Below are 17,227 nucleotides of genomic sequence, written 5' to 3'. Positions count from 1 at the left end.
CCTGTTTTAATGGGGAGATTATGGTTTGAGTCTAAAACGTAATAATGGACACCAATGTTTTTTTCTCAAGTGATGTTAAATATGTCTCAAACGTAACACAATATTTTAACAGTTTATAATTTGAAGCTTTTCCGGAATTATCGATATGACTGTACCATGTTTGTAGGAATTGATCTTTAAGTCTTAAAGAAATAAATTCTTTAAAAAGTGTAGCACTTGCAATTCTATTACATTGTGACATCCATATATATGTACAACCAATGTTATCCAATATTGATTTTACAAAGTCTATCCATTTATGTTTGTAAATATTAATACTGTAGTCATTCAAAAACAATCTATAAACAAATAATGATAACTTGGACTGCTTCCCTGTAATTAGTCTGAACCAAAAAGTAATCATCCTTAGCTTTACAGTTATAGTTACCGGGAACGTCCAAGTTCTCCATACAACATGTACAACGGTGTAGAATTCCTCACTGGTAACAGTAGTTTAAAATTTTTATTATACAGTTTATCTATGGAAGCTAAACTTTCGAAACCCCATGTTTCGCATCCGTATAAAAGGACTGGTATAACCATGCAATCAAATAATTTAAGCTGACAGTGAATAGATATATTACAGCGTTTTCCATCTTTAAGAACGAAATACATAGCTTTATGTGCTTGTTCGTATAACATTTTTCTTGCATTAGTAAATTTATTGAATTTATGGAATACAACACCAAGGTATTTATAAGTATCTACTTTATCAAGTCTAGACTTTCCCAAATAAAATATTTTGTTGTAGTCCTTCTTGTTGCCACTAAAAATTAAAACTTTTGTCTTTTTACAATTGACAGTTAGTTTCCATTCTGTACAATATGAATTAAAAGTATTTAGTAATGTCTGCATATCTTCAAAATTATCTGCGAAAAGCGCTGTGTCGTCTGCATAGAGTAAGACAAAAAGAACAATAGTGTTAATCAAGGTGGCATCTGTGATTAATCCATCTATTTGGATACCATTACATTTATTCTTTATAAAAGTTTCTTCAAGGTCGTTAAGGAACAAGGAGAACAGCAAGGGTGAAAAATTTTCACCTTGCCTAACACCCACACAACAAGGAAAATTACCGTGCATTATGAGCAGTAACACAAGATTTGATATTCTGGTACATACTATATATGACTTGGAAACATTTACCATTTATACCGTTTTGTATAAGTTTACTCCAGAGTCCTATTCGCCATACTGAATCAAATTCTTTGCTAAAATCTATAAATGTACAAAATAGTTTTTTCTTTCGTGCTTTTAATAATTCGATAAGTCCACAGAGAGTAAAGATATGATAGTTCGTAGAATATTCCTTTCTAAATTCAGCTTAAACTTCTGAGAGTAAATCATTCAATTCGAGATATAATTTCAGCCTATTATTCAAGACAGCAGTAAAGAGTTTCCCAAGACAGCTGAGTAATGTAATGGGTCTATAGTTTTCGGGAGCCTCCCTATCGCCGCTTTTATAAATAAGTTTAATTATACCAACCAACCAGGAATCTGGAAAAATACCGTTATCTAATACTAAATTAAAGAGTTTGACATGTACAGAACTCATGCAATCTATTGTCTGCTTAATATATTCGTTAATGATTTGGTCTGATCCAGGTGCCTTGTTGTTTTTTAGACTTTTAACGACAGCGAGTATTTCTTCTTCTAAAATGGGTCCATTTAGGATTGTGTTATATTCTGAGTCTGTAGTGAAATTTAGTTCATTTATATCTGCTGTATGTTCATCGCTGCTGTTTACATCTTTAAAGTAATCGTAGAGCTTATCTAAAGGTAGGACGGGGCCAACATACGGTCTCCTAGCCCGTAAACCAGCTTCTCGAAGTCGGTTCCGAATGGTTTGTGCAGACACCCTTCTCAAACCAGGTATGCGTCCAACAGTGTTCGTTGCTGTGGCAGTTCGGTAACGCAAATGCAGAACCCGGATGTAGCGATCTTGTGCAGTTGTTATGCGAGGTCTTCCTATTCTGGGCCGGTCTTCAGCTGACTGAAACTGCTGGTACCTGTTCCAGAGACGTGAAATGGTGCTCTGATGGACGTTCATGTGGCGTGCGACTGCTGACTGTGATTCACCTAGCTGGAGGCGGCCTATTGCAATGTTTCGATTCGGCAGGCTTAGTCTTGGCATCTTGTAACTCGTTTACGTCGAAATGGAAATAAGGCATCATTGCGAGCATTGCAGCTTTAAATACCATCACTATCCCAATCTTTTCCCCGAGTTTCACGTGCATTCGCCAACATCTTATCATTTCACGCCGATTTCCTGTAGGCCTAAGTGTCGCACAACGTACCACAACGTGCATTACATTTGTTTAAGGTGCATTTGGGCATGCTGTCCCATTCCAGGAACATTAACAAACATGGTCATTCAGCAACATTGTACAAAAAACCCCGATATTTTGTAAAATCAAACATTTTTCTTCTTTCCCTATTGCCTATGCGTTTCTTTTTTGACAGAGTATATTTATATTTAGAGGTAGTGTCTAGCTCAGTCTGTAGAGCGCTGGCCTCGGGTGCTTGGGTAAAATGATTGAAACCCCTTGGTGGACTCATTCTCTGATTTTTTTATATATTTTTTTTTAACTTCTTTTCACCACAACCAGTTCTCCAGGATTAGTATATCGATGGCTGTGGTATGTACTTTCCTGTCTGTGGGAAAGTGCAAACAAAAAATCCCTCATCGCTACTGGAAAAATGCAGTGGGTTTCCTCTGAAGACTAGGTGTCTGAATTAACAAATGTTTGACATCCAGGGCCCCGTTCCACGAAGCGATCTTAGCCCTAAGTGCATAGGGTAGCTATGCGCTTACGGTAATCTTAGGGCTAAGATTGCTTCGTGGAACAGGGCCCTGGTCTGGTCGTTTTAACGTGCACATTCAGAACAAGTTGTTGTAGCACACGCCTGTCATGGCGCAGGCACGACCTCAGCCGGCTCCTCCGCCCAGGACAGGAAAAGGGTTGGGTGGGAGGGGCACTGACTGATCGGGTACAAACTATATCAGATTTTGATTACAATGGCAAACATTAATATGTGTTGTATTGGAGCGTGAACCGGGTAGGCAGCTATTCCGTGTTTTTGCTATATAGAGTTGATCTCTGGCTGAGAGAGTGAACATGTAACCGTCCAAATGTGTCGTTTCGCACTCGGGCTAACTTGAAATACTTCATCCGTGTTGCATTTGCTAACACTAAAGGTCAATTCATACTTTGATTTCCGACCTCATACGCAACTGAATTTTTTTTTATTATTATTATTAGGTAAACTAAAAAGCGTTGAACGAACTCACGCTAAAATTTAATATGCACTGTGACACTGCCGGGTGACTGTGTTAAAATCAAACTGATTTGACTGAAAAAACAATCAGGATTAGGTTTGAACAGGAGGACTGGAGGAGTCAACTACTTGCCGACAAAAAAGTCAGCGTGAAGTTTTCAGCTTAAGACAAGGCAATCTCAAACACCTATCGGTGCTATACATAAACAAACATAAATAAATAAAAAAAACCCACAAAAAAAAACACATAAAAATTTTCGCATCAATGAACGATCGGGATTAGATTAATCTTTGATCCCATCCATACATCCATTAATGGTTTACGGTGGGCTACCACTGGGCCAGCTTCTGACATTGCCAGCCACGGTATTCAGGATAGAAAGGGGTGTGTTCTTCGGTGTATGTGTCACCGATATTTACACGTCTTTGTGGGAGTTCCCCCTGAAAGCCGTCACATGAGATTAGTTTTGATTGGAGTACTACTTGGGGTCAATCCCAATGACGTCATAAAAGTGCGGAAGAATGTATTATTTCTGTAAACATATAGTGCTCGAGTTCTTAAACATTTGTGCAATATTAATAAAAAGATGTCGAAAAATATGTATATTTTTGTTTACAGTAAGTTTAGTGAGCACACCCGAAGCAGTCCGTTCGTTATTTGTTTTAGAACCGAATTTTAACGATTTGGGGGATGTCTTTTACATTAAAACTGAATTAAAACTACTAGCTAAAGAGCTATTTCAATTTGGTTTTAAAACGTTTGTTTTGTTTAACAACTCTACTAGATCACATTGATTTATTAATAATCGGTTATTTTATGTCGAACATTTGGTAATTTTCACGTATAGTCTCAGAGAAGAACCCGCTACATTTTTCAAATTGAAGCAAAGGATCTTTTATATGCACCATCCCACAGACAGGATACACATGTGGTGCACTAGATGAACGCGCAATTTTATTTTTGTTTCACGAACTAAAAAGGATTACTACTTAAATAAGAGACAAAGCCGACTTTCTATTTAAACCAATAAATAAAATAATCATTGGGGAAAAAAAGTAAGTCAAAATCAAATCAAGTCAAATCAAAATCAAATCAAAATGAAATGAAATATAATTTGAAAAATATCAAATCAAAATCAAATGAAATAAAATGAAATATAATTTATACAAAATAAAAGAAATAATATAGGTAATAAATAAATAAATAAATAAAATAAATAACGGTAAATCATTTTGTAAATCAACTTTCCTTTTATACGTCAAAAAGTATTTATTCAGCACCAGCATAACAGTTCTCATGAGTTCTGGAATTATGTTACAGTAAATTTACAATATAATCTGCAGATAAAGGCCGCCATACTGAATGTCGCTTTTGAATATGGAAGAGACATTTTTAAAATATAGTTCTTATACAAGATGTCACTTAGAACAAGCTAATTCTTTGCGAATTTTAAGGAACACTGTCATTCATTGGGACCGTTTGAACATTTGCAGGTATCAAAATTTGTATGTCTGCTATAATAAGTTTATAATATTATTCTTATATTTTCATTACACTGAACTCAACAATAAATTTACCTTTTTGAATAATTCTCGCAAAAATCTATTTTTAAAACTCGAGACACATACAAAAGTAAGTGGATGGGCTTAATGCAAAAGTATATATTAATATTCTTAACATTCTTTAAAACATTAATCCAAGCTGCAATCTCGAATATATACTTACGGTAAAAAGTTAACGAGCATTGTTAAAATTTCAGTGAAACATATATTTTTAAATTTTAAAATATTGTGTTTTACATAGATGTACTATTTATCTGTTAAAAGTACAGTGATCCTCTCCTGCCTTCTGAACCTGAAGTACTGTCTACACAATGCTTGGTGCGCCGTCGGTGCCGATGGAACAGAACAACGTATTGAGGTACGGTCATGGTCGTACTTTGTGATCACCTAATCGGTTGCGTTCAGTTCTTCCACTGATTGGCCTTAACTCAGGGATGTATTGGGGTGTTAAACTTATTATTTCCAAATTATTCCATATGTGTACCCGCTTGATATGGACGATTTGTTAATGTGACGTTAGGTGTTCCCTAAACATGGAAGATCTTTAGTATCCCTAAACTGTCGAGAACATCTCCGCAGACACTGCATAGTATTTTGGTAAACACCAATGAACACCAAAATGACTAGCAACAACGTTGTGTCATTCTAACATCATTCATACCCATCGTTCGAAGAAGTTCATTTTTTAGAGGCGTGGCATCACACTGACGACGATCAGATACCAACAAAAGTATTTTTCTGAGTGATGAGAATCCATACAATAGTTTTTAGAGTCCAATGGTAAGAAAAGTTACGTCAAGTAGGAGCACGTGACCAAGAATGCTAATAATGCAACTTGTGATCACAAAGCATGAATAGCTCGTACAAATAACAGGACACCGCTGAAATATCGGAGGAAGTGTTTACATGTTCGTTTACTGAAATTTTTATGACCAGATTTCAAGTAAACTATATTCTATATGCACATTTGGTGCACATGAACGTTTTTCCGCTAGTACACACACACACACACACACACACACACACACACACACACACACACACACACACACACAGAAATTGAACATAAAATTTATAACTTTTTGTGCAGCTGACATTTCTTAGCACCCTGCTTCACACGATGTAGAGTTGCACTGCTACAGAATTCCATGGTAATAAATTATATGTATATATGTGTCCTGCTCAGTGTTCTAAAAAGTTTCGAAATGTAGGCCTATGTGTCTAAACTGGGCTACTAAATTTTGTTGTCCTCCCAGTTGTCAAAATACCTTTTTTGCTTAACGTATGTAATGGTGAAAGTTTATTTTTGATTAACGACATCATTACGAACACACTGATTACGTATGCAATGACATTAAGATATTATATTCCTTTCAATAGATGTTTATTGGGAAATCCCAACTAATGTACAGAAAATACATTATGCAATGAAACCGGAACTACTTCCGCGAATTTCGCCACGGTGGCCGCCATCTTTGTGGGTAAGCAAGGTCGGTCAGCAGCAGAAGCCACCTTTTAAGTGCAGTCATCGTTAATCTGGGCCGTTTATGATAATATTTCGTGTTCGGGCAGCATCAAGTCCAACTCATCTGGTGAAAGACTATGTCCCAGATTCTCCCTATACGGTTTCAGGAGCACCTGCAGGTGAGTTTCTTTCGCCGGGTATCATGCTGTCCCTTACTTTTTACACGCCCCTATTGAAGATGGCTGCCGGGTGAAATGACACTTATGTGTCAAATACCACCGCTAATTGGATGTTTTAATGATTACTTGTTAGCTTATCTAATACCACAGATGTGTGTAGTCTTTGCTAACGACTGCTAATCGCATGAACAGCTACTGATTATAAACAATTGTTTCTTCTGATGACTTGGCACTCGGTTTCCATCTTAAACCGGAAGACATTTTTACTTTCTTTGCTTTATAATATAGGTATTCACTAAGGTGCAGTAACTCAATTATATGATTTGTTTTTATTGTTCTGATTTTTGTTTTCATTTAAATACAATATATAAAAAAGGCATGTATTTTTAAGCCAGTATTAAGTGCACTGTATACATAAAATGAGTCATTAATTTATTTTTAAACTTATTGTCATATTGTGATGGATATTTGATTTTCCATATGCATTAAAATGGCACTGGCTTTTATACAGATGTATTAAAATAAAAAGAAAAATCCCTATCTATATTGTGTTAAAACTAGAAGATATCTTATTTGAAGTGAGCTCCACCCCTCATCAGTGTACCTTGACCTGTCATATACAAGTACTTATAGTATCAGTAGCATGATTAAGATAAGTATTTGCTTGGGTATATCAAACTATTACTGCACATGAACATTGAAAAATATTATTTTGATAATTTGACAGTTTTTAAAGACTGCTGACTTTTTATTATTTATTATTTAATAGCAGGTAAAACTGGTACCTTTAGGGCTCTTGATGGGAAATTCAATCTAGGGGTCGGTTACTTATGGGTTAATTTTTCAGGTGTCAATTATAGAAAATTAATTCATTGGCTCAACTTTTAAGTCATTGTATTTGTTTTCTAGCCAATAATTTACATTGTTATCAAGGGTGCAGAAAGTACTCGCCTGCTCGCCAAATGCAAGTAAAAATTCTGATGGACGAATTAAAAAATACAACTACCAGTCTGACGGGCCATCTGTATTTTTTTGACTGACTAATTTAATTTATGTACATATTTAGTTTTTGCATTAAATCCGTGGTGAATAGATTGTTCTAATAAACCAGGGGTGAAGAAAGTACTCGTCCGTTTGCCAAATGGGAGTAAAAATTCTGATGGATGAATTTAAAAATGCAACTACTAGTCCGACGGGCGATCTATCTTTTTCTGACTGACAGTCATGCAAGAATTCCAAACCATTCAAACAAATGTTTTAGAATGATGTCGAAGCACACAATAGTACATGCGCCGCACTGCCAATAAACAACTTAAAAGTTCCGAACTTCGCAAGTGCGACATTCCAGAAACGGGTTATAGCAAAAACTGAACCATGCCAAAACAGCCCCAAACGAAAATAGAACCAAATTGGACAAAATGGAACCTAGCGTTGATTGAAACGGCTCCCCACAATCTATTTATCTACAAAGATACATTTTTTTACCATTACTTTGAGGTGCCGTTATAGTCAACTCGGTTCTGTTTTTGCCAACAAAAATGCAGGCATCGAAATAAGTGGAGTATGGTCGTTCAGGTTACCGGAAGGTTACCACATACATGTAAGAAAAGTCGAGAACGGTGTTTCGTTCTTGACAAAAAATTCCACGTAACGGTAGTTTCGTCTCCGAATGTAAACCAGGCAATGTATTCTGGATTTCCGCAATTCATTTTCTAGTAAGGAATTGCATCAATGTTGCACTTGTAAGTAAGCAAGCAAGTATAATCATTCCGCATTTAAGCAGAGTCCACTAGAAAAATTTACTTCCGCATTTCGTTTTCTCATACCAATGTTTGTGCGCACTGATACAATTTCAGAACGTTCATAAATGCATGTATACTAAAATAATCATCTGGCACCCATGTAAGGGCATTAAAAAGTAGTAGTAAGTGGAATTCAATTCTAACTATCATATAGTTGTGGTAACCTATAGGTTACCAGGCTATATTTTGTGGTCACCTGTAAATGGGTTACCAGACACAATGCTTATTTCGATGCCTGAAATGGTTCCGCTTTGACACTGGTTCCGATTTAGCCTAATTCCCAGGAAACAGGGCCTGTCAAAGGTCAGTAGTTCCTAAAATATAATGATTTGTTTACGTTAAAAGTATGTAGAGCCAGTGTGTTTTGAATAGATTCTTCTTTTAAATACTTGTGGGATGTCACTTGAACTTTGTAAATCTATATGAAAGAAATGTGGATAATGTAGTCTTGATCAGAATATTTCAACATGTATTGATTTGTCAATCAAGGTTTGGGGTCTGATTTTGTTCGTTTGCCATGTGATGTTGATAACTTACAAGTGTCCTTAATGTTTTTGTCATTAAATATATAGGAAGGTGCCAAAAAGTGTGGGAGGGGGCACACACACATATATGCACATACATACATGCTGCTACTGGATCAAGAAAAGTGCCCCCCGCTTCCTACGCCAGTGATATTAAAATATAACTAAACAAAAGTATATTTTCTATAGGCTGGCGGACTAGTAGAAATTCTGGCAGGCTAATAAATTTTAGTTGGTTCTGGTTTGGTGGGTTAGTGAAATATTTTCCATTTCTGCACCCCTGGTTATGAATTTATATCTTAATTTAACAAACATGAAAACATTTTGACTTACTCTTAACAGTATTAGCCATCAATTGAAGATTACAGTCATGGGAGTTTGATTAGTGATATAACATTTTCAATTCATTTTTAAAAATACAGTATAAAACAATACATTGTTATAATTTGACCCACACACCTAATTTGGGACATTTCGGCTGTATTTAGTAATTGATATTTACCAGATCAAACATTTCCGACTATAATATTTTCGTACTTAACAGGGCTTCTAGATTATGGTAGCCCCACTCCCATAGCTATTGATAATGAATGTTGGGCTAGTAAATAACTGCTATTGCCATGCCCGATGGCTAGTGAAAAAAAAGTTGTCAAATGCTGCATTTAAGTCTTATTTTGTAAATATCCTGGCCCCCCAATCAAACCCCCAATCATAGGGTTTAACCCCTGCAGGACAAGATTTTTGTGTTAGTGATTTAAGTTCATGTGTCATGGAATTCATTTATAACGACCTCTTGCTGACTAAGATATTGTATCATCTTTTAGATCCAAGGTGGCAATAAAAATGGCTTCCAAGAGTAAGAAATGGCAATATCTTACATTCGATATATTTTCCCCAAACAAATAATTTTTTCTTCACATACAATGGTTTAGTATGGGACAAGGATTTCAGCCTCTTCACTTTCCTCCTTGTAATATTGACGAAGGTTGATTCTATATATGCAGTGGTTGTGCGACCATTTCTCACACAACAACTACAGAACATTATATGGTTACCAAGCTGCTAAACATCCACATTTCGCATTCAAAAAGGGTTTTTTTTTGTTGAAAAGGTATACCAAAAATAAAACTTTCACAAACACAAATGATACCCTGAATGTAATCCTTAAAATAAAAACCCACATAAAAAAACAAACAAACAAGAAATAAACAAAAACAACCATTGATACTAATCCTATGCGAGTGTGCTTCCTCATTTCATTGTTCTACTTCCCAAGCCGACACTGTTACATTAGTAGTAATATTATATCAGGCATAGTATAAATAAATTATAATTTATGTTTAAATTTACTATTTAACATTTGTATCAAAACTTTTACATAAATTAACATTTGTATCAAAAAAATTGCCATGTTTTGTTTTTGTTTTATATGATTGGAGGATACTTTTTTAGTAATGATGTTGAATTTTCATGTAGAAATCCTAAAAAAAATCACCAAATTCAGTGCCTGATATCATATTGTATATTAAGGGATGACCCTACATGTACTTTCTAGTTTGACACCCAATAGTCAATGTATTTTCTTGCTGGGGTGTCGTTAAACATCTATTCTTTTCTACTGTGTTTTCTGATTTGTGGACCTATCTCAGTAGTTTTTGCTGTCACAAATTGTGTTTTATTGGTGACATGTTATAAATACAAATAAATATAAAAGTAAAAGTTATCTCTTCAACTGACAGCAATTATTTGTATTCTGCAGCAAAAAAACTGCCATTGGTAAAGCTTCCTAAGTTTTCTGCATTGTAATAAAATATTTCTACGATTACACTTGCATATTAAATACATTTTCTTGTTTTGAATATCAGTGTCTGTATATTCAGTGTGTTTCTGGTTGTCTTAAGAAGCCCAAACTGGATTTTGTCTTGAAATAATTTCGTATGTACGAAAAAATAATATTTTAGGAAATAAAATGAAATATAACCTAGTACAAATATCAGAACGATCAGAAACATGTTTATGCAGAAAAAATATATTTGATATGTAATTACAATCGTTAAAAAGTCTCTGTTAGTTGATAACATCTTTAAAATTGTAGCAAACTCAGGAATTTCCCTTTAATGTATTGTAATTCATTTCACAACTATGGCATTTGTCATAAGTGTCATTATTAAGCTTTAGTTTGTATACACTTCACTTCTATAAAAACAATCAGTATGCAAAAACAGGCAACACTTGGTCGTATTAATGGTATGGTGCTGTCCGTCTGTAAATGTTATCATCAAACCTTGTATGCTATGCTATTACAGCTTGGAATGGTGATGTGTCATGTACTGGGTACCATAACTAGGTATCAGTGACCTATGTTTTATGCATCACTGCACATTAAAGAAAATCCTTGTCTGGGTCATGTGTTCATTATCAATTCATATAGCATCATCAAACCTTGGATTCTAGTACAATTTAGTCTGATGGTGTGTCACATACCATAACTAGGTCACCACGACCTATATTTGACTTATTACTGCACACCGGCCTCGGTGGCGTCGTGGTTAGGCCATCGGTCTACAGGCTGGTAGGTACTGGGTTCGGATCCCAGTCGAGGCATGGGATTTTTAATCCAGATACCGACTCCAAACCCTGAGTGAGTGCTCCACAAGGCTCAGTGGGTTGGTGCAAACCACTTGCACCGACCAGTGATCCATAACTGGTTCAACAAAGGCCATGGTTTGTGCTATCCTGCCTGTGGGAAGCGCAGATAAAAGATCCCTTGCTGCTAATCGGAAGAGTAGCCCATGTAGTGGCGACAGCGGGTTTCCTCTCAAAATCTGTGTGGTCCTTAACCATATGTCTGACGCCATATAACCGTAAAATATAATGTGTTGAGTGCGTCGTTAAATAAAACATTTCTTTCTTTCTTTCTATTATTGCACATTACAGGAAATCCTTGTCTGAGCCATATTTTTCTTTTTTTAAATTTATTTATTTAAAAAAGTTAATACTAATGACAACTTTGAAAACAAAATTGTATATGGGTTTAAAATGAAGCCAAGAAGAATAAGAAAATAGCACTTATTCATCAAATGTCCATCTGTGATGATGATGTTCAAGAACTAATTCATCTGCTACATTAAATAATGAATATACTACAGTGTCAGTTCAATACCAACATTTATTTTACGAGTTGTTTCAAAAGTGAAAGCAAGTTGGATATATGTTTAAACAGTGAGTTGTAAGGTTAATGGTATTTTAACGGGCACAAATGTACTAGTAGTACAAATGTCTATTTCTTACATATCTAAATTATAAAAAATTAAATGTCTTTTCTTGAAACCTTTTTCCAGTGTCAATGTTTCTACCATAATTTTTTTTTTTTGGAATGGCACTAAGGAATTGAATGCAACAACAATCAACAGGGTGTATGGTAGGCCTCCCCAAGAAAGAAAATGGGTTATATTTAGGATTAGTGTTAAGAAAATCATACAGTAATGATAAGAGTAATTAATTTTGGCAAAGATTAAGTTTAAACAAAATATCTGCAAAAGAATTTGGGTATTTTACCCTGAACAGTACAGCAATTAGTTTTAGTTAAACTTGTACGATATAGAACAATACATTTTGATCAAGTATAACCATAGTGACTGGATTGTCACCTAGGAACAAGCTATCGTATGTCTCTTTAAATTGATACATGTGTGTAATTGCTAGTGTTTCTGTCAATGTTATGAGGGTAAAACGGGTAAACTGCCATCCACCCCAAAATATTATTTGGGTATGTTGACACACCCAAATTTGTTTGCAGATTTGATTTTTTTTACTTGACCTTTTGACAAAATTAATGACTTTTTTTTATCATTACTGTGTGATTTAATATTGGCTTTAAAATGATTATACAACTATTCTTTTCATATGTACCTCAGGATGACCCTTTCAGGAAGAAATATACAAAGGGAAGTGAACAGAGATTATCTACTAGTAGTCCTATATAAATTATATCACTTCAGTTATTCTAATGGATTATTAATTTTGTCTTCCATAGCACCATACCTAAACATTTATTTCTGGCAGAAACCCTTATTGCTGTTTGATCTCACCAATGGGTGTGTAAGACAATACATTCTTAAATTATAAACGTCTTCATACTTTGAGCCAATATTTTTTATTAATATTTCTGATGAGGAGTTACAAATTTAGGATGTAAAAGCTGAGCACATGATTAGTAATTAATATTACCCATAAACATCCTGTCCAGTGTTCAGCATTTCTTGAAAACATACTTGTTTTGTCCATAGCATTTTGATTTACGACTATCTTTTTTCAAATTTTGTTTTCACATTAATAACTAGTTATTTATTTGAAAACAAAATTTGGAAAACCCCCCCACACTATAGAATTATCAAACAATACATTACATGTATATTGCATGTACATGTAATGTATTTGTTAATAATTCTATGCATTTAAAAGGAAGCCAACAAGGCTGATGGCAATTGTCGCAGCTTAGATATGAATTGCTATAGACCTGTCAGGGTGATGAGCCCATTGACTACAGCAAAAACCTTTTAAAATTCTCGTTCCAGCCAGTGCACCACGACTGGTATATCAAAGGTCATGGTATGTGCTATCCTGTCTGTAATGGTGCATATAAAAGATCCCTTTCTACTAATGGAAAAATGTGGGTTTCCTCTCTAAGACTATATGTCAAAATTACCAAATGTTTGACATCCAATAGCTCATGATTAATAAATCAGTGTGCTGAAAAAAAATGTTAACAAATTCATAAGTTCGAGCCATGTGCTAAGAATAAAATTCTTTTCATAATCAAATGTGTCCATTGAAGTATTAATTAATCTTTTGCAATAAAACATTCTTAAAAACTTTGTAAATTTCTTCTTTGTACTTTGTAAATTTCTTCTTTGTACTTTGAACCGATACTTTGTGAAGTTTGTGTAGAGAAATGCATTTAAACTAATTTCTGGAACAACGTTTCCAAAACTACTTCAAGTACTTGACCAATTGCAAGCAAATTTAGTTTGAAGCTTCTTTGGGGAAAAACAAATTTGTGAATTTGCTCATTCTGACCACCTAGTGACCTGGGGAGTGGGGCCCAAAATAGTAAACTTAACCCAGTTTAAAAAAAAAATCATCTCAAACTATATATGACAGTTTCAACCAATTTTGTTGCAAGCTTCCTTGGCACATGGAGAAACAAATTTATAAATTTGGTCATTCTGACCCTTCCCCTCCCCACTAACATGCACACATATATCCATCCATCCATCCATCCATCCAGAGGCCTGAGGGGTTGGGTCCAACAAGGTGTGAAATTAAAGCTATTTGTTAACAACCCTCTACTTCTACAAATGCTCTAACTGAATAGTCTTCATATATTTAAAGATCAAGCAGTGTTTCTGCCAGAAAGATTTTACAATGTGTGTGCTGAATGCAAATGCAGTTGATAGGTGAAACCCTGTCAAGAGATGGCTTATCTACATATAATTTATGAATGTCAGATTCCCCAGGGAGTGGGCATTTAAACAATAATTTTTTCAGATCTAATTGACCATTTCCAACTAAATTTGTTGGGTGGCAACAATTAAGAGTTCCATTTATTATTAAATATGCGTATCTGTATTTTCTATTTTGCACACATTACGGTTTTATCTTTAAAGGAAACATGTAAAAGTCACCTTGATATTTAGAGAATCATAATAATCGTATCAATGTCAAGTATTGATTTCTTCATATTTGTATCAGGTGTACAGATACACTCTAGTATTGATGAAATATCAGTCAGTGCCACGTGTTATTGAGATGTTGGCTGGGTTTTTTGCTCTACTTATTGATCTTTTTGATCCACCTACACAAATTGGTCAGGCAGGTTTACTTTCCATATCGGGTTACAGTGCCTGTGCAATCATGCCTCCTGTTCTTTTCAGATGTCATAGATTTCTGCTTGTAGCACTGCAATCATAAGAATTACAGTGATTAAATAGGCACAGAGGCAACTGTATTTCACATGTCAAGATGAGCTTTCAGTCATTGACCAAGTAACCTATTTTTACTATATTTAGGATTTAAATTTTAGTCTCACATCACTTAGTCGAAAGTGATATATATATAGATGTAGATATAGATAGATAGATATAGATAGATAGATGTAGTATATCTATATATCTATCTATTACCCATATGGGCTCAAATATACGGGGTAATATTTTTTCAATCTCTGCACAGTGTGCAGATTGCTTCTACAGCCACTGATTGGCTGGCTTAAAAATCATGATGTTTGGTTGGTTGCTTGCCATTCATGAGTCAGATTAAACATACGTTATACGATCTACAAAGATTTACAAAAACAAATGGACTCATTTCTTTCGTAAACATGAAATAGTATATTTTCATAAGCAGCGGCTTTAGTAATATATAAAAATAATTATTTTCAAATGCAAATACAGTTGTATTATTTTGTACTGTAAACATTTGGCTGTAAAAAATGTATGTAACATCTAGGTATTAATTTTCCACAGGGCTGATGGATGTCAACTTTGTGTTTTAACTTGATGTTTGTGTTTTTGCTTTTAACTGCATTTTTCACAAATAATAATGCCCATTGCCATGACCATGAGTTATTTGGCCTGATGTTCTAAAAATTATTAATAATTCTGTGATTCATTAATTCCTTGCCTCACACTGATTTCTGGTTAGACCTATTGATATATTTAGAATATGTTTACCTTGAGGTACAGTTTTAAAACCACCAGTTTCCATGTTCTAACATTAAAACCCATTCAGCCAGTCTTACATGAGTTACAATACAATTTATTCTGATTGTTAGATATCTTCGTGTGTAAACAGTAAGTGGATAGATATTTTAGGTTACATGTATAAAATTACAATTACCAGATACAACATCTGCGAATACCAGATAATTGGCGTAGGCAGTAAATGCTTGAAGAACTATATAAAGTGTGATGACCAAATGTATCCATGATGCGTACAGATACACATTGTGGAAGTTCCCGATAAATATGTGGGCTGAAGGCTTGGCCAAAGTGTGTGCATTCCTCAGGTTATTGGTGCCAATAGCCGGCCTCATTGATTTTATTCACGAGGGACGTGCAGCTTGTTCTAGCTTATTGCATTAATCAACTCATAGAATCCTTGGGAGATCTTTTGATGAGTGTCCATTCAACCATTGCATTCTCAATGTGTGTAAAGTGATGGGGCCTGTGGTTAGCCCCAGGAGTCATATCTGACTGGTGGGGGCAGAGGGCTCTTTAAGCCCCTAACACACCCAAACACCCAGTCAGCAGCTGAGACAGACAGTCTGGCAAACATTTAACGATTTCCATAATGGAATTGGGATCAATTGATAGTGGAAATTAACTCTCTTATTGATAATAGTCAACAGCTTTTTGTAAGCAGCCGCAGGTTTTTTATTTCACTTGTAAGTAAAAGAATGCCATGATAGTAACTGTTGAATAAATGTGCCAGGATGTCATTAAGCAAACATTCCATTTCATCTCTGAACTTATTATAGTAAAATATTTGTCACCTCTTCCATTGGCGCGTGTGCGCGCGCACGCGCACACACACACACACACACACACACACACACACACACACACACACACACACACACACACACACTCACACTCACACTCACACTCTCTCTCTCCCCATCCATCTCTCTCTCTCTCTTTCCCCCATCCCCCATCTATCTCTCACTCTTTCCCTCATCTATCTCTCTCTCTTTCCCCATCTCTCTCTCTCTTTCCCCATCTCTCTCTCTCTCTCTCTCTCTCTCTCTCTCTCTCTCTCTCTCGTACAATTATTAATCAACTTATTAATTGTAGGTTCATTTCTCCTCTGTATTCAAAATAAATTTTAGGGGCTGGTTAACAATTATCAACACTTATGAGCTGGTTATGTAATGGCAGCATATAATTTTTAAAACAAAAAGCAAAATGTCGGTGAAAGTAGCACTAAAAAAACCCCACATTTATAATGTATATTTTAGATTTAGATGGGGAGGTGGGGTAGCAGAAGAGAGTATGTTTGTGTTAATTGTAATTGTGAATGCTCTTTATTATTTTATTTATTGATTATTTATTTTATTTATTTATTTATTTATTTATTTATTTATTTATTTATTTATTTATTTATTTTATTTATTTATTCTTTTATGAATTACTGAAAGAAAAGTATTTGAGTTGATTGTTGTATTTCTTGTACAATTTAGTGTTTTTTTGTTGCCACTGCAAATCAATTCATAAAGATTACCGTTTTTGTCCTGATTATTGATCCAGACCCGTAACTAATTACCATTTATCGTTTGTAAATCCCCCAGCATGCTAAGAACCAGAAATATTCTTG

General features: G+C 34.9%; 1 protein-coding gene across 2 annotated transcripts in view; it reads left to right on the top strand.

Moving 5' to 3' along the window:
• Positions 1-6,339: 6,339 nt before the first annotated feature.
• LOC121367667 (clathrin heavy chain 1) overlaps positions 6,340-17,227 on the top strand; it is a 64,064-nt gene continuing 53,176 nt past the window's right edge. For both annotated transcript variants that reach the window (XM_041491977.1, XM_041491976.1), the window contains exon 1: positions 6,340-6,525. In XM_041491977.1, coding sequence (XP_041347911.1) covers positions 6,484-6,525 — 42 coding nt within the window. In that variant the 5' untranslated portion in view covers positions 6,340-6,483. The remainder of the gene's footprint in view (positions 6,526-17,227) is intronic.

Source organism: Gigantopelta aegis, chromosome 3 (genome assembly GCF_016097555.1).
Source record: "Gigantopelta aegis isolate Gae_Host chromosome 3, Gae_host_genome, whole genome shotgun sequence".
Lineage (NCBI taxonomy): Eukaryota > Metazoa > Mollusca > Gastropoda > Neomphalida > Peltospiridae > Gigantopelta > Gigantopelta aegis.
Note: the sequence above shows the minus strand (reverse complement) of the source record. Positions and strands in the feature narration are given on the sequence as shown.